The sequence below is a fragment of the Eleginops maclovinus genome, chromosome 17, assembly GCF_036324505.1.
Source record: "Eleginops maclovinus isolate JMC-PN-2008 ecotype Puerto Natales chromosome 17, JC_Emac_rtc_rv5, whole genome shotgun sequence".
Taxonomy (NCBI): Eukaryota; Metazoa; Chordata; class Actinopteri; order Perciformes; family Eleginopidae; genus Eleginops; species Eleginops maclovinus.
In genome coordinates, this window is record NC_086365.1 from 7,139,049 (window position 1) to 7,158,456 (window position 19,408).

The following is a 19,408-nucleotide window of genomic DNA, read 5'->3' on the forward strand; positions in this document are numbered from 1 at the left end:
AAGCCAACCTCCTGTCACTCCCCACACGAACCAAGCAGCCTGGGGTGACAGAGCGTTCTCCATCGCTGCCCCCACCTTCTGGAACTCACTCCCACAACAAATCAGAGACTGTACTGACCTTCTCACCTTCAAAAGACTGACCAAAACTCACCTTTTTAGACTAGCTTTTAACGTGTGATCGATAACATGTCCTTGTGATAATTGTTGTGGTTTTATTGCTCTATTTTAATTTCACTTTAATTGAATCTTTTTTTTCCCCCTTTTGTAAATCGTCTCTGAGAACTTGATAAATAAAATATATTATTATTATTATTATTATTATTATTATTATTATTATTATTATTATTAGTAGTAGTAGTATTAATATTATTATTATCAATATACTATTTTCCTTGTCCTCGTAACTGGTTGCTACAACTTGATATGTTAGCCTAGCCTGCTAACTTAAAGTCCATGATGCAATGGGTAGAAAAAATAAATAAAAACAGGAACTGTTTACCTAAAAGCTTCTCTTGTTTTACTCAAACGTTCAGCGCTCCTGCACCAACACCAGACTGTTTATACCGATGTGAGACAGTTTGTCTGCTTTGAGCCCCTTTTTGACCTGCTGCTGTTGTTATCATCCTTAGGTCCCCTACGTGGAGCTCGGTGGAAAAACACTGATAATGACGGTGTACGACTTTGACCGCTTTTCTAAACACGATGCCATCGGTGACATCAAGGTGCCCATGAACAAGGTGGACTTCAGCCACGTAACGGAGGAGTGGCGGGATCTGCAGAGCGCTGAAAAGGAGGAGGTAAGACTTCTGTGGGCTGACACAGCATGCCAAAATTTCCATTAACACCAAAGAAATGGGAAAATAGTAGGTTTGAAATCATTTTGTGATACCTGTCGCTTCGTCAAGACTCAGATTTGGCAGCAGCTGCTTCAACAATAAGACTTTATTTCAATGGTGCTTGCATTACTGACATCACAATGATTATTTTTGCTGTGTTGAGCAAGCCAATTATGCTCGTATAACAAATATGCTGCCTGAAGTACTCCAGCTCTCCTTGAAATGTCACCTAATCAGATGTCCACGCTTCCCCTTCAATTAATAGAAGTGTGACTTTCCAGCATCAGTTCAGGAGATTTAATTTTCATGGTAAATGTCATGGCATATAGCACATGTTGCCAGGGAAACCTCATTTTTAGCGTTACGGTGGTTAGATTTAAAGGTTAATTATAGCTGTGTCGAATGGCTGCTGGTGTTGTTTGAGTTGAAGGGCATCAGTATACTTCTTAGCGCTCCATCGCTCATCTTCACCTGATGAATTTACGCAATGCCTGAGACACAGGAGCGATGCTGTGTGGTCATAAAGCTCAGTGGAGAGAAATGCTGCTTTCCACCTTCAAAAACAATGAAACGTTTCATTGTTATATTTATAAATCGAATCAAAATTTGAGTCCCAACGGTAATTGTGATTGCATAGAAGTGATGGAAAAACTGTCTATTAGCTTTTATGATGATGTGCGATGCCACATTGTAAAATCTGCCTCTGTAGCTGCAAATTAACCTGCCACAGTAAAAGGACTCTTTTGTCTCGGCAACTCTATTAGTTTAGCTGTTGATGACTCAATTTAAAAACACTTTATTTCAAAGAATTAAAAAGAAAAAGTCACAACCAATAGCTTCACTTTAAAATCACAACTTGGCCTTTGTTGCGATTGGTAGAAGCTGGCTTTGTAATAAACCTAAATCCCAGCTGTGTCAGTTTTAAACTGAATGGTAAGACCTGGCAGATCAGAAAAGTTTATTAATGGGATATGGGAAAATGTGCATTTATGAGAAGAAACTTAGATTGGATATAATAAACTGCAAGGTAATGCCTTTTAACAGAAATACATATCTCTGCTCTTTCTTTTCTTCTGAAAAACTACATTCTATTACCTCATCAGGCCTCTTTTTACATTTAAATATTCAAATAAAACTGTCTGAGGAGAGAAATCACCCTCCTACTGATCTCATCACAAGCCCTTAAATATTTGATCATGAGTCAAATGTTTTTATTTGAATATATACAGAGAAAATAAAGCACTGCACTGAAAAACCATATAAGTCCAAACACACAAAGAAAAGTTATTTCAGGTTTAAATCTCTTAACAGTGAGCTCAGTGGAGATTTAATACACCAAGGTAGCACAATCCTCTTTACTGTGAAGGTCAACTATGAAGTAACAAGCTCAAGAATTGCCCTTTGTGTCAAAAGGCAGCAGTTGGCCTTTTACAGTTCATTGAAAGCATTAAAAAGCTATAATTACTACCTCTCTCGCTGGCCTCCATGGGAGCATGAATCAGTGTTGTTTCAAACCTAATGTATTTATTCATTGTTCTTTGTTGCAACTACTACAATATTTAAGGGGGTCTTTAATGTAAAAAACACACTTTCTGCAACCATTATCAGCACACTCATTCTGCATGATTGGAACCTTAAAAAAACTCCTGGAAAAAAACAAAGGTAGATAATGAAGTCCAATTTTACTCTGATTTATGATCTCTGATAAAAGGGGCAACAGGTTCCACATGTGTGACCTGAAAGAGTAATGTCCGCTCCTCGTGTTGATAAGAGCTATGGCGAGACTCTGAGTGGCTCTCTGTTCGGCGCGTGATGATGAGGCTGTGTTTGTGATGGTGGTTTGTTTGAACAAGTGAAGTGATTGCTGTTTTCCAGCAAAATAATGAACGTCAAACAAAAGTGCGAGCCGATATTAGAAAGCATTCAAAGCAAGGCAAGAAACAAAATCCAGAGCAGAACATTGGAAACATGCAGGGACTTCTAGTACAATCGACCGGCTGCAACATGACTGAGACTGCAGTGGACTCGAAGCATTGCATGTTTGACTCTTCTTAAAGGTCTTGATGTGAGCATTGTGTAACCTAAATGTATAACTATCCACCTTTTCTCCCTCTTAGATTGATATTGGTGCATAACGATGAATGTCTTGATTGTTAATGCTTTTTAATTCAAAGACTGATTGAATACCCCTCATTTCCATTTCTATACCACTTACAGACTACAGTTTTATGAAAAATATGAATATATAATAACCCAAATCCATATATGAGACACATTATTAGAGTGCAGTGTTCTGTAAATTGTGTTTTACCTAGAGACTGTATTGTGTTATGTTTTATTTTGTGTTGGGATGTTAATCTATTGTTCCTATCATTAGGTTTGAAAATACTTTTGCCATAAAATAAATCATCTGATATTATCAACCTGCTAAAATGAGTTGCTCATTTAAAAAAAATGACAGTAAGAATAATACTCTGTTGTTTTGGTTAATTCGTCTCTACTTGTTTAGAGTATTTTTCCATTTATCCAATAAGGAAGCGTCTGGCTCAAATGATTATAAATAACCTTGTTTACAGCTTGTCCTGCAGACCATTTCAAATATAAAGTGATTAAGAAAGATTGTGTGTGCGTTTTCCCATTAATCTTTTTCATTTTTACTGCAGACTTATAAAATCCCCAAATACATTTTTATTATTTATGTTGATCTCTCTGTGCATATTCTACAGAAACAGCACTGTGCATATAGTTATTACACAAACAGGTATCCTATGTTCATGATATGTATATGTACAGCCTTATACAAAGTAAGCACTGTAGTTTCTGTAAACAACTCCACAACCCACCGTCACGTACTCTGCTTAAACCTTTAATATCTTTGCTTTTGAAACAGACACACAGATCATTAGAAGTCACCCTTATGATTCACATTAATATCAGCACCTCCAGCATGTTGGAAAGAGCTTCAGGTTTGGTTGACTGAGAAATGTTTAATGTACTTTGATGGGAATTTAGGAGGTTTTTTTTTTATCCCTCATCCCACCTCAGTGACGCATTACATCTGGATTCAGTACTTGCTGTTTTAACACAGTCCTCTCCTCTGCCTGTCCCACAGCAAGAGAAGCTGGGAGATATCTGCTTCTCTCTGCGGTACGTCCCCACTGCTGGCAAGTTGACTGTGGTCGTCCTGGAGGCCAAAAACCTGAAGAAAATGGACGTGGGAGGCTTGTCAGGTGAGAGCAATTACCATAGTTTGTGTGATTGCACCCTGACTGTCCCTCTGACAGGCCCTTTGTCTGTAATTATACATGCACTGCGGCACACACTGCCACTCCTACAAGGTTATTTTTTTAACAGCCGCCCTAACACATCAATGGTCACGATTAGAAAATGTCAAAGAAAAGAACATGACTTCAGCTTCAAATGTTTCTACAGATGTGAGGAAACTGTAATACATGTTTATGTAAATGGTAGAAATGATATTTACTCAAATGTTGCATTTAAGTACAATTTGAGGTACCAGTACTTTCGGTTTTTTATACTACTACTACTTGACTAAATCTCCGAAGAAATAAGTCTTTTAGAAATTAAGACTTGCATTACTATTTTCAGATTTTATACAAATGACATAATGATTAAAAAAAATACAAACTATATTGATCCAAAACAAAAATCAATGCCTCAACCTTCTACAAAAGAAAAATATTGCTTTTACACAACAATGCATGAGTATTAATAATATATAATATAATGTAATAGTATAGTATATATATATATGTAAATAGTATAACAAATATAAACAATAATATTGCACACTTTTAATATTTAATATTTATTTAATATAGTATGTTTTTCTAATTAGGCTTTTTTTAAATGTAATTGTGACTGTATGAGTAATTTAATACTGTGTAGTATTCACATTTTTACTTAATGACAAGAATCTGAATACATCCTCCATCACTGGGAAACACTAATGATGGTAGCATGAAGAAGACCGTATGTTGAGTAAAGAAAGACCGAGGAGAAAATAGAAACCTACTCCTGCTGTGGCGTTCCTCCAACCGTGCGACCATGCAGCATTCGGATCAATAGATGACATTTATCACAATACAGTCTGATGTCATGGAAACTGAATGTGCCGCAGATGACAACTCAAACAACATGGAGTCAGTTTCCTTCAAAAGATGGTCTGTTGATTCGTTAAGGGACAAACCAAACTTGGTGAATGTCCATCACTGTCAGGAGGATCACATCTTTGTTTTCCATCTTTAAAGTTAAAACATTGGACCGTGGAGTGCAAAACAAGGAATTTCTTTTTCTATTTCCTGTTGGGGCAAGTCAGCAATGTGGGTACATGCTCTGCAAAGATAATACAACCACATAGAGAGGTAGAAACTGTGCGTTTTAGACTGGATTTTAAAAACCAAACCTGATGAAAAGCTGCATTTTACCATAGATAGTTTTTTTCTAATTTTCCATATCTTTTGTAATTGTATGTTCACAATACCTGAATTATATGATCTTATACCTGCAATAACTAAAAAGTGAATATACTTATAAATTATAATAAAATGTCTCATGATGGTTTTTGGGAGGTTAGGAGGATGTCTAACTTAGCAATAACATGCTATAAGCAGATTGTGACGCATTTAAAGTGTGTTTATAATGCATTATAGACAGGGTCTTCATAGAAAGTGTTACCATTGTTTTAGCTCTAGAAGATATATATATATTTTATTAGACATACATGAATACTCAGACCCTCTCGCATGCACACACAGACACCCTGAGCCCTACATGCACACACAGACACCCAGAGCCCTACATGCACACACAGATACCCTGAGCCCTACATGCACACACAGACACCCAGAGCCCTACATGCACACACTCAACACAAATGCAAAATCACACAATAAGCTCCACTTCCTCCCGCCTCTCCTTGGACTTTCTTGAGTGGTTTCATTTTAAATTCCCCGGTGTGCTCTTCCCCCGTCTTGACTCTTTCTGTTGCAATTACCATACACCTGGGTCCAATTTCTCCTGCCTGACAGCCCAGTCCCTCCATATAAGCCGAAGAGTCATGCAGTACAGTAACACCACGCACATTAAAAGCTCACAGCTCCCTTTCATCTGACGGACCAGTGCAAAGCAGCCATCCTGCAGTAAAAATAAAACCTTCCTCAGCTGCCATTTATTATTATATTTATTTATTCTACTGGCTTTATCGCTCACCTGTGCTCATTTGCATCATGGGACTGTCAGTCACATCGCCTGGCCAATATGAAAAAAGGTGTTAATGTGTTCACTTTGAAGGCCAGCTTCCTCTCATACAGAGAAGAGAAATAGCAGAGCAGCCAGACAGTTTGACACATACTGTATGTTACATTTAATTGGATTTTTTTGCATGTGTACACTGGCTTGTGCGTTACAGGGTGAATTATTAGCATACGGTTGTAGTACAGTATATGTTTTTAATTACACACATGTAGAATATACTCTGAGCACAGTTTGTGTTTTGATCGTCCTGAGTTGCAACTGCTTTTCTGCTCTGAGAAGGGACTTAAAAGTGGAGCAGATGGATGAAATAATAGGCAGGTCTGTAATAACAATAATTAGCCTCCATCCACAGGGCGTCTTAAGGAGGAGGACAAGTAATTGATGGCCTGGGATCAGCCTTCTCCTCTATTGTTATCCTGTTTACCATGCCTAATTATGGCTCGCAGAGGAAGATGTGGGTATTATCATTAACCAATGTATAATCAGAAATAATTCTTTTGATTGGCTCCTCATGAAACATCCCTCCAAATCTTCCTCCGTGCTGCGTCTCTCACAAAAACAGACCTTTGTTCATTTCAGTTTAAAAAGTACAGTTGATTTTTTGAGTTTGGTGCTGTTGTTAATTGATGCGCCGAGCAGCATACAGTTTAGCTGTCGTCTCAAAATAATCCCAGCCTCATTGCAGACAAGTTGATTTCCTCTCTCTTCTGTAGCCGACACCACAGTATTACAATACATCTCCATTATGTTGAGTTGTAGGCATTCAAAGAATCTCCAACTCCAGTGGGCGGTGCATTTTCCAGTTCTGCAAAACAGACTAAAGACTACAAAGTGAGTTATAAAGGAGAGTAATTGCCATAGCAGGCAAAGTCATCAACACGTGTTTCAACCGCCCACGGATGTATGGTGTTATTCTGTGCTAAGGGGCACTAACAATTTCACTTAACGCTTTTTACAATGCTGCATTTAACAAGCCACCGTAGTGTTTCACTGACACGGTGAGCCATAAAAGATAAGTCAGACTCTAAACTGTGTCGGACACAGAGGCTAAATGTCTGTAAGCAGAATGAGGACATGAGGGTTTATAGAGGTAATGGGAGCAAAAGTGTTTTGTCCCACCTTCTTTGTACCTCTGAAGACTTCCCAGGGCTGTGAGGCGAAACATAACCGATAATGGTTCCACTGTGGGAGAGGCTATCAAAGCACACAGGCGCTGGTGTCGGTGGTAATGAAGCCGCACTGCCCCGACCTGGTGCTAAAGTTCCCCTTCAAGCTGCTGGGCTGCAGGGATTATTTGTTTTGGTCAGACTCAGAGGTTTACTTTGAGGCAGCACAGCAAAGGAGAGAGCATTGAAATGAACCAGCCCTGAGAGAAGGAAGCCATGGCCAAGTTTTTTTATCCATGTCTTTTTCTATAAAGGATTTGCTGAATCGATATATATTCAGATTCAGATTTAGATTTACTTAAATGATCCCAATTAGTTTTTTTCCCAGCAGCAGGTAAACAAGGTATTACTGATGAAATAAAAATAAAATAAACATACATAGGGATCAATATAGTAAAGATGTACACAGAGTAATAAGGTAATGTGCTGAGGTAGTGTGCAAAAGTAAAATCTTGAGGTATTTCCTTTTTATGGTACTATTATTAGCTAATTCAAAAACAAAATACACAAATAAATAAACAAAAACATTTAATTATTGGTTAAAATATCCAGCAGCTCTATATAAAGTCATTTAAATGAGCTCCAGTGAAATGTCAAAGTGATCTCAGTTTTTATGGAGGCGGATTCTGTGCATCAGAGAAGATCTCAACTGTAAATGGTGTTTTCATTCTGCTCTGATCTGAGTGTGTGAAACTAAACTGACAGTTACCCCTGGATTCACCAACCATGGCAAATCCAAAATGATGGGAGGAAAGCTGAGATGACAGCCAGGCTATATTTAACCCTGCTTGGATTCTTGTTCATTTGCCACAACTCTACCAGCGCTCGCAGTGGCCGCACTTGTTAACAACCTTTTGAGGAAGAAACTACATTTGTTGGACATAATGTATTTGTTAGCCGAGCAGCCCGTTACAGCAGCTATTCGAGAGACTCTCTGCTGCTTCTCATGGCACTCACTCTCCAACTCAGCGCAGCTGCGTGCAGGAAGGCCCTTTATTAACCACGCCCACCACACAGGTGGCTTGTCAGTGTGAATCACAAAGAAAATCACAAATTAAGTGTGCCCATCATTTATGGAAACAAAATAAACAATAATTGAGAGCACCATTCAACACTACTGAATCCCTCCCAGGGAGACACATCCCTCGCCATAAAATTACAGCCATGAAAGACTCACATAAAAATGTGTTTAAACACAAATATATAAATAGCAGCAGATGCAAACTGCATCAAAAGGTAATGACTGTGTATTTGGCCTTGTTTAAAATGGATACTGCAGTGGGAATGAAAGTGTTTTTTTTAGTTCACCCTGCAGCTGATGTGGTTCAAAGCTCATCACTTACTCAGAAACTGCCTCTAGCTTCCCTGGGACAATGTATGGACCGCTGATAGTGCATTGCCTAATCAAACTATAGCCAAGATCCAGGACTCAGATGAGTAACCGTCAGGATAGTGAAGTCAAGCCTGTATACATAGGCTATGCGAGTAAGCGCTGTTGCATCAGGAGCGCTGCCATTCATCCATGAAATGGGACAGATTATATCCGTCTGGGATAAGGTGGTAAAATTGGGCCGGATATGAGGTACGGCGAGCCTCCAAATTCTCAATAAGGCCAAACTCGCATCTGCTGGCCAGAAAGATAAGGAGCAGTGATGTGGAGCCACAGGTGTGTTTTCTTTTCTCAAACCAGAGAAAAGGATATCTCACATAATCCTATTCAGCTGCTGTATTGTGTGCCTTCAAGCAAAGTCCCTAATATGAGAGGATCCTTTACATAAACTGAACATGTGGTAGCAGTCACTGTTCCAGCAAATAGTATTCAATGCGATAACACCCTCCACAAAAGTGTGATTGTCTTGTTTTTGTCTTTATTTTCCCTTATCATACTCATGCTACTAGGTCTTACTAGCTCTTCCCTGCATTACAGGACAGATGCTGCTTTATTTCCACGTCTTTCACATGAACCATTAACTATTGAGGACTGTGTTCCTCATTGTAACATTTCATGAATGTCCTCATCATATTTAAGGTCACTTTCACAACATTCTCATTTTAATATGAGGCAGTCAATTATGTAGTGTTAACCTGCTAAGATAACATTATTTTCAGCCAGCAAATTTGAGAGTCTTTAGCTACAAATATGAAGCCTTGTTTTGTCTACCATTGTCTGAATTCAAGGACCTTTTGTCAGACAAAGTATTGAAACTTCAGAGTGGTAAATGGCCACCATTGAAAACTGCAAATATGACACGCACGAACGAAAAAGCGTGAGTAAATGTGAGAAATGTTCACATTAGACCCTTATTACCTTTTACTTTTTCTCAGCTTTTGTGCTTGACTTTCTTTAGACCGCTGTGAACTTGATGAGACAGCCGTCTGCCTACGCAGGATTACGTTTGAAAAAGAACAAAGGAGTTTCTATGAGCAATGCAAGCCACCTGCTCAAACAAAGAAAACTTAACTCATGCAGACAATCCAAGGCAGGGAAAATGTGACAGCAACTGATTTATGCAAGTTTGGTGCAGAAACATTACAAAATACCACTGAAAAGTTGATAACCTAAGTGGAAAGAGTTCTCAAACTTTGATAGGAAACACTGATTTCAAGGACAAAAGTATGGAGAAATCACAGTGTTCATATTTCTGTTTGAAATGTACTAGTGGAGGCTGGAGAACTTCCTGATTCAGATATGGTTGGATGTATTACGGCCGGAGCACACAACCGTCATTCAGTGTTTTTCCCGCCCCAGCCATCAGCTCTTCTCAGCAGGAGAGTAATTATAGACGCCCACTCTAAAAAGATCCTGTTACCTTTTCACTCATGTGCTTGTCACCTATTTACTCTCCCTGCTTTTCTCCCTTTTACTCTGTTTGTGTATTTGATACATTCATATCAGATGCCCTAAACTAGCCTGGCGGTCTAAAATCACGTCCATATCCCCCTAAATTGATTAAAAGATGAATGGGTCTAAGCTTGTTCTGGTTATTCCGTTGCTAGAAATCTCATAATGTTCAAACTGAAACATGGAAAAAAACAACAACAACAACAAAAAAAAAATCAGGAACGTTGCTGAGACCTCGTGCATATGGGACCCAAGGATAAATCCAGATTATCGGAGCGAGCAGTGTCGCAACAACTCATTATAAGCTCTGAATCAAAGTTTTAGTCTTTATTCAACCGATGCACAGGGGTTCAGTAGTTAGGGGACATTGCTAGCCTAAGGTGAGAGACTACCTCATTAGCAGCTTTGAGATTATTATGGTTATTTGTTTTTCTCAAAGCGCTGTGTTATCTCAAATGATAAGTGACACACAAAGTGTTTAGTTGGTATAGCCACCATGATTGTGTCATTAAGCATAATTAGGCAGCCTTCCCATGTTGAACATCATTTTTCACACTGCAGACCACAGCCAATGCTTTATGTGTTCATTTATTTCATTTAGTTCGATGTATTCATAATGACATGTCTGATTTGATGTTTCCCTAACAACTAAGCTGTAAAAACTGTTGATAAGCTCCAGATTTGATGAGCATAAAGTGTGAAAAACACAGATTTTACTGTGTGTGGGGCTAAGCAATCATAGGGGATATCAGATATCAGCCATGTGTTTCTATTAGTGCTTGGGTTACAGAAACCTGTTTTCTTGTATACATGAAGAAATACGATTACTGCATAAAGCTGGAGGTGAGGTTGACACGTTGCTGTTGACCAGCTTTGTTTTTAGTCGTGTCACATTAAGGCATGATTGTCAGTCACGCAGCCCACAAGGACTATTGATTGAATAACTAGGTGATTGATTTCTCACTTTCTAAATGAATAAAGCCCAAGCAACTGCAGCAAACGTTTCATTCAATGGGGAAAGAAATGTGAATGAATAAGAAGATTGCGTGTTTCTTAAATCACAGCTATTATTGAATCCTCATTATCCTTTTGATGCTTTTTGAATGCCTCTGAAAATGATTGGAAGTTATTACATTCTTCTTCTGCACATATCTCAGATTGATTCGGATCTGTTTGATTTTCACAGCCTTACCTAGTCCCTTTGATGGTCCAATTAAAGCACAATGTTTGTTTCTCTGTTTGAAGTTGATTGCTGCTTACCCCTTTGTGAGTTCTCCCTCCGAGCCCGGAACAAAGACACTAACTCTCCTCAGCTCCTCCAATTTAGTTTTGATGACAATTTGAGGATGTAAACAAATCAGGAGGAGTAGTGTAGCGTCATAAACGAAAGCATTGGCCGATTTGCTGTTGCCTCACACACACTCAACCTGATTGCAAGAGAGTGGATGAGGATGGATGAAGCGGGCCACTTGTGTGCCACTCGAGATGGCATTCGGACAGATGAAAATTAGACTCTTGAATTGGGAAGGTTAACTGAGTGATGTAAACACACAGGACTGTCATCATGGCCATGTTTTTTTCATATCAACTCCCCGTTTTTAAATCCAACATTATCGAAGGTTTTTTAGTGTTGTTTTCAGATACAACAGCCAGCAAGTACCTCTCAACAATCCACTCTACACTCCCTGTCCAACACCAAATGGCAGAAAGACAAAACTAGCAACTAGCTTCTGAATATAGTAGAGCATTTAGCAGCTAAAAAGATAAGTAGGAGTTGGAGGAGACCAAAAACTGAGCTAAAAGGACAGTGAATATTGGATTGACATGAATCAGGTGGCAAGAAACACAACTTCAAATGAGTGTTAATGTTTTTATCTTTGTCTTTTCAGATCCATATGTGAAGATCCACCTGATGCAAAACGGCAAGAGGCTGAAGAAGAAGAAGACGACAATCAAGAAGAACACCCTCAACCCTTACTACAACGAGTCCTTTAGCTTTGAAGTCCCATTTGAACAAATCCAGGTACGCTCTCATCCATTTACAGAGCAGTTTATCTACTGTCACAGCTACCACTTTGTAATGTGCTATACTGTTGTGAGACATTGTGCTGTTAGAACTAGCAAACATTTGGCTGCAAAGAAACAATTGGAAGTGGAAGCTGATTACCAAATAATGAGTTAAGAGGCTTTTCCTCATTACAGAATAATCAAAGCCACTTAAGTTTCAATCAGCTGCAATTTGACAAGCCAATTGCTCGTGGGCATTATTTTCTGCACTTGCCTGTTGCATGTCAGAATCAGAATCCCTTTATTCGTCCCACAGAGGGGAAGTGTTCCTTTGTTACATCAAAAAAGAGCCAAAGACAACTTAATGTTACAAAAAGATACAAAAATATATACAACAATTACATAATTTTACAGAAGACACAAACAATAGACCTCAGAAACCATTCTGAGGTATAGCAGCCAGACTATAAACTGTATACATACATATATATATATAGCATATTATATTATAAATGTGCTCAATTGACAATTCTTATCTTGCCAGGTTGATCATTTAACTATTTTAGTGTCACAGATTGAATCAAATAACATACATGGTTATGCAAAAACAAACTTACAGTAAAAGACCTAATCTTCCAGTCATACCCCTTAAAGAGATTTGAGTAAACGTCAAACTGATGGGCCATTTAAAAAGCGACAGCTCTTTAGTCCTCTGGTTGCGTTGCATCTGGTTTCAAACAGTAGAAATGCTCATTTTAAATACAGGCTTGCTCCAATAATTAAACCTTTGTCTTGATGTGAAAATAAATACATTTTAATTTGATGAAAACATCAGGCAGATTGTTCCAGTCTTGTTGAACGAGTTATACAGACTGCTTGAATAAAGCTGTTATCTGCAGAGGCGGAGTGTGGAGTGACCTTGGGACTATTTTCAGTGATTAATGTAAAGATTGTAATTGTTTTAGAGCTTGTTTGGGTATTGCACATAGTTCTTTTAGTTGGTTTCACTAACAGAAGATGTGTTATTGAGCAAAGACCATCTTAGTACACACACAATTAGCTCTGCATCACTCAGTAACAACATTCAGATTCATTTGTTTTGATCATACTAACTTCTCCCCATGAAGAGAAATAAAGTGGGGAACATTGTCTCTTCTGATTTTTCAGATGTCCATAGGTGATGTAACTAGGTATACAAATACATTTGATTACACCAGTTAAATTATAATGCTACACATGTGCATACATTCAGAAATACTGCAATATGTATTGTTATTGTTATTTATGACAGTTTATTAACCAAAATAGAATTGAGTTTATGATCTAATGGTACATTGCCGAGGAGGAAAAAATATGTGTGGATGAGGAACCAATAATTATTGTAAAATAGCGCAAATGTTTTTCGGAGAATGCAAGGAATGTATCCTTTTGTTTCACTCACCTATGTTTGTTTTTTTAACCATCAATCTTTAAACCCTCACTTTGCCACTCGGCAGATGGATAAAGTGTTATTTATGACATGAGATTGTTGATATCTATCTGGTAATTTCACTCCGGCAAGGAAATCTAATGAGCTTATTTCCTAAAATATTGATTCATTTAACCTCTGTTCATGATTTCATTTTTGTTGGTTAATCAATCAAAGCAAGTAGGTAAAAGATATGCTGACTGGTCTGTGATGACTAACAAAGAAGCCTGCTAATTCCCAATGAAAGAGGGCTTTGATTCAATTAGCTATTTGAAGATCACCTGCCCCTTTAAAGACCAACTAACCCCAACCAGCCATCTGGGAACCTTATTCAGTATTTCATTTCATGGCATATTAGGCGTGCGCTTTTACAACAGTGGCTCTGAGCTCGTGCAGGTGGCCGTATCCCTTTCAGTGTAGCAGTGGATCGAAACTTAATCAGAGCTCTTTGTACACTAAATCATTTCCCCTGCCAGAGATGGATTCCCAGGTCACTCCTCTTTGCAGAGTCCCTGTGAATAAACACATGCCGGGGCTGCATCTCAGACCTCTGAGTAATCAAACATTCTGCTGTGTTTGGCTCTGGAAATACCCGGCGCCTGCTCCGAAGCCATTAAAGAGCGCTTCATTTACTGCATTACTCTACTATTGGTGTATACATTGCTTAGTTTATCATACCTTTCAGATATATCAAACTACTTAGGATTTAGTAGATCTTTCTCTGGATTTTCCCTCGGTATATGCTTACTTTCCCTCATCTCTCCCCCTCCTTCTCCACAGAAAGTGCAAGTTGTTATAACTGTTCTGGACTATGACAAGATCGGCAAGAACGATGCCATCGGCAAGGTCTTTGTGGGCCTCAACAGCTCGGGGACGGAGCTGCGCCACTGGTCCGACATGCTGGCCAACCCCAGGAGACCCATCGCCCAGTGGCACGTGCTGAAGGTGGAGGAGGAAGTGGACGCCCAGCTCTCCACCAAGAAATAGGCAGGGCCCTTTCAGCACCTGCCTTGTAGTACTCTTTAGCCTGTATGTGTAAATACCTCAGTGATATATGGGTCCATCCATGTACCCCTCCCCCCCACACCTCTCTGCTTTACCACTCCTAATATCAAACACAATCCTAGTTGTTCAATCACCCCTCCCTCTGCTTTTTTTCTATCAGGTACTTTTCTCGCTTTCTCTTTGTTTCCGTTCCTCTCTGATCAGCAGTTTTTGTTTTCCATCTCCACGCCCTTTTCTCCCCCGACCAAATGCCCCCTTCTTTTAAGCAATATGATCTGTATAGATAGCGCTTGACTGAAAGAGTTTATTGCACCAGTTGTATATATAAGTATGCAGACAAAAATGATTTCTAGTTTATGTGTTTGTATGTTGTTACCCGTTTCCTAATCTGTGTATATCTTGATGTTTTTAATAAGATGTTCTATTTTAAATTATGTAAATTCAGATATAGAGGAAAGCCAATATTATATATCCCAGGATTTAAAAAGTCTACCTTATTACCTTATTGCATTCCAGAAAAAAAAAGAATTACAACCTGCAAGACACTAGTGGAAATATATTCACGTTGTAAGGGAACATGTCTGGCTTTAAGTTCAGCAAAGAATCATCACAGAAAAGACATGAATATATACACACTAAACTCCAAATACAAGGCCATTAACTACTATGAGGGGGAAATTATGCTGCTGGAAATAATACAAGCACATGATTTCTTACGAATTTTTGTACTCATTTCTCAATCAGAGGACCTATATGTTTAGCTTGATGCACACTGTTTCCGGAAAAAATAGTTAAAGCAAACCAGTTAGCATTTATTTCTCCATAAATGACAAGTGAAATAGGTCCTAGTTTTAAAGGCAGTTGCGCACTTAAACTGGCTGTTTTTCTTTAACAAAAATGGAAAATGTTGACTCCAAAAAGAATTTCCTTAACCCATAAAAAAGACCCCCAAGTGAAAAAAGCACCAAGCTGTAGCCATTGTGTCCTTAAGCTCGTTTAACACTATTTAGTTTACTTTGAACAGCCTTGTAGTTGTTGAGGGTAAAATTTAGGCCGGGGTCTGACCATAGACAGGGAGTGAAAACAAAGGGTTGTGACTCTGGTTTAAAGAGGAATATTTTTTAGAGCAATTCAACGTCTTGACTGTTTTTCGTAAACTGCATGATTTTTTTAACAACCTTTACTAAAGGCTGGGAGGGGGAGATCTACTGAAACCAGGGGCTTTCTCTTCTGATACGATCCCCTTGCCTTCAATCAGACGAGAGGAAAGAAAAGAGAGGAGCAATGTTCAAACATTGGGTCGATGTATACAGTATGAGTATATTGACGAAGGCGGAGCGAGTTTCTAAACACTGCCATTTTCAGAGGTGACTTATGTAAAGACCCTCTCTTCGTGTACACTCCCACGCTAGTGGTTGTAGCTTTGGTTTTTCGGGAACAATGTCTTTGGCTGCAATGGTGCCCTGAATCGCAGTCTTAGCTTTTCGTTGCCTTCTCACAGTGACAATAGAGCTAGCCATGTTTTACTGCCAATTTTAACCTTTATGTGGCTGGTGTTTTGCACTGGATGTCTTTGAACTAGATTGTTTACTTCAGTTTATGGACAGTTGTTGGGCTGGGTTTATTTCAGGACACCTACAGGGGGAGGAAGAAATCTGCCTGCTCGATCGGCTTAAAAAAAAAAGAAAAAGCAATGATGACAGATCACGTTTCAGCCAACAGTAGATACATCAGTTCTTATTTACTGTTGGTACAGGAATACATCAAGAGAATGACAAATAACCGTGAAGTTAGTGGTCTGCGTGGGCTATTAGTCCATCATGTTCTTTACTCGGGTCCAATTAGCAAAGGAATACATTTTACTCCATGAAAACCATGAAGTCTCTTATCTTGGAGGAACCTCTTGCATATACTTCAGCTTCAGGAGGACTTTCTAAATGTTTTCAATGTTACTGTGTGGTTGATAGCACTATTATGAAAAAGCTACTTGTCATTCCATAGGAGTCTCTGAGGACTGCTTTGTGTATCACTGTGACTGCCGTGTGTGCTTAGAGATGTAGACTTATCAGTAGGTAGCGAAACCAGTTTGTTCTGTAGTGATGTCGTAGCGTTTAATGCCATTTTCCCTTCTACATGCAGAGAAAGAGAGTGCGTGTGCGTGGCGTCGTCCGACTGCACGTGTCAGAAAGAGCGGAAAGACATTTTATGAGCGCGAGCAGGTCGCTTCACAGCATTTTGTTGAGCACTGTGCAATACTTGTATGTTCATCCCATAGTGTTAACGTGGGTGGCGTTGCCCGAGAAAAAAGATTCTACCCCTTGAGGATGATTCTAGTCCGGAGAGATGTTTCTCCTTTCCAGTGAAATGGTTAGGACACAGCACACGTAGATTCAGCTTACAGGTTGGAGCTTGACACCTGTCGACCGCGCCAGGGTTCCCGCCCTTTTTCGCAGGTCTGTTTTCTCTTCTTGCACACAGTTCCAGCATCAGAAGTTTCAGGGAGTATTAGTTAAATACCAAACGAGATTCCACATTTAGACGTCCCCTTAAAATGCCATGTATATATTTACATAAGCTGTCGAAATTGTATATCTAGAATGAATATAAAGTCACATGAATATGATCATTCAAATATCATCCATCTATCATGCATTAACTATATCTCGTCATTTTCAATATTTTTTTTGTTTTGTTTAATGCCCTGTTGATTAAAAATAAAAACTTTTATATCTGAGATGAAAACTGAATGTACAGTATGAACTGTGTTGTGTAGATTACTTTAACAGTGAGATTAGATGTACTTTGCACTTCTGTTAACAATTCCCTTTGTTTATATTTTTTAAACTATTAGGAATTTATTTCACAACCCTTTTTGGGTTAAATCTCCCCTGTCTGATTGCATTCCAAAATCATTGAATATCCTTTAACGCAGCTGCATTCCCACTTTCTCTTCATCCAAGGGATTCATTTATTTGACCTGTTTTACATATGTAGATTCATGAATTCCTGAACAGCTTCAGATTTAAACGGGAAAAAAAGGATTACAGTTCTAGGTAAGGCTCTAGAAAATGACCAGAGCAATTGGATATTAATTCAAAAAGGTTGTACTGACGTAATTATCCGATGAAAGCTGAAAGAAAATCTGAATTAAAACAGAAATAAACATGTGTAATCATATCAGGGAATTCAGTACCGGGTAGCATTGCAGAAACCATCGGATTTCGAGGTGTGTGGAAAACCACAAAGCCATTACCTGCAGTGCTCCTTTTATTGCAATTTCCTACCAAAGTATGCATGAATAATCAAACCCTAAATTATCTTGTAAAAAAAATAAATACTTATCAAGCTCTCTGTGTGACAAGAACTCAAGATTCTCTCCAGTGATGAAAAGCCACACTGACCTTTCAAAACAAAGCTGTGTAAAGTATTAGAATCTGATGCTGTAGAAAGATCCTAGTTGCCTTTGTGTATATCAACTGCCTGCTTGAGTATTTTGTGTGTGGAAATTTTCTCTGTAATCTTGTAGAACTGTTTGGAGTGTTTTTTCCTGCCATATTGCTCGCGGTGACTGCGAACCGCTGACAGTTATATTTGCTGTGTATACCTTCATTTTTGACGAGGTGTTTTACAGTTTTGTTTCACTTTGTGTAGTGATTCACTCTGTGGAGTTTTCTGACTGTTGTTATATAACTTCATATACACAAATGATCAATAAAAATGTTTTATTTCCTGTTGATACAGAAGCTTATCATGTCATATTTTCAAAGCATTCAATTGTGTGTCATAGGATACCGTGTCAGCCTCTAATTGTAGCTTTGATTGGCATAACAAGTAAGTGTGAGTCACTGCCACCGCAAACTTTAGTCACATCCAAAGAAAGTGCCTGCATGACAAATTCACTTTTAATGCGGATGTTTGCTTCTAAACACTTTGACTTGGCTTTAAATCCTCAAGACCTGTTAACAAGGTCGCTACTGCCATCTAAAGGATGTAAAGGAGCATACCACACTTCATGAGCAAAATAATATATAAAGATTGTTTTCCATTTTGCTCTGGGCACAGATCAGTTTCTATTAGTGAATATTCACTGAAATCTGCTACAGCCAGAGAACAATGTGTGTCCTTCCACTAAATGTATTGCGTCACATCGATATGAATAAAAGTTTAGATCAAATTTGATCATAAGAACACCCTGAGGTTGTAGATTTACAGATTTTAGGCTGTTGCTGTAAAATGAAGTTAATTTTGCTGTTACAACAATATCTCATAAACAAATGATAGTATTAATTAGCTTAAAAACATCTTACACACAAACACACACGCACACATGCTTTAGAGGGTTTTAATTGATGCTATCTGTGGTGCACACTAGTTAAATATTACAACCCAAGACTCAACACGTTTCTATGGCTATTGTTTTAATGCCCATGTTAAAATAAGCTTATCATAGTTGCATGACTATAATAGGCTCTAGTTTTATGGTATGACCAAAGTCAAGCTCATGTATAAAACTGTCCCTCATGTCACCAGGCACTTCTCCTTTGTTATTTGTGGACTCTGTACTCTGATATGTCAGACGGTTTATTTATTTGATCTTATGTACCTTGAATTCTATTTTGAAAATACAGGCCTGTCATGTGGAAATGACGTATAGCTTCAGCTTTGTCAAGCTAGCCGTCTTCATACCGGAAGTTCAGATTTTTCACTTGAAAAATGTAGAGACCGTAATGTTTTAGATATAATAAAGACACAAAACACTATGTAATTGGTCATTTAATATATATTGCTACAACTGAGTTGTTAAGCG

At 38.5% G+C, this 19,408-nt stretch overlaps 1 protein-coding gene across 7 annotated transcripts in view; it reads left to right on the forward strand.

Annotated features, from left to right (window-relative positions):
* syt1a (synaptotagmin Ia) overlaps positions 1-18,338 on the forward strand; it is a 143,056-nt gene extending 124,718 nt beyond the window's left edge. For all 7 annotated transcript variants that reach the window (XM_063905023.1, XM_063905025.1, XM_063905027.1 and 4 more), the window contains 4 exons: positions 630-797; positions 3,949-4,066; positions 12,011-12,144; positions 14,377-18,338. In XM_063905023.1, the coding sequence (XP_063761093.1) occupies positions 630-797; positions 3,949-4,066; positions 12,011-12,144; positions 14,377-14,583 (627 nt within the window). In that variant the 3' untranslated portion in view covers positions 14,584-18,338. The remainder of the gene's footprint in view (positions 1-629; positions 798-3,948; positions 4,067-12,010; positions 12,145-14,376) is intronic.
* Positions 18,339-19,408: the final 1,070 nt, after the last annotated feature.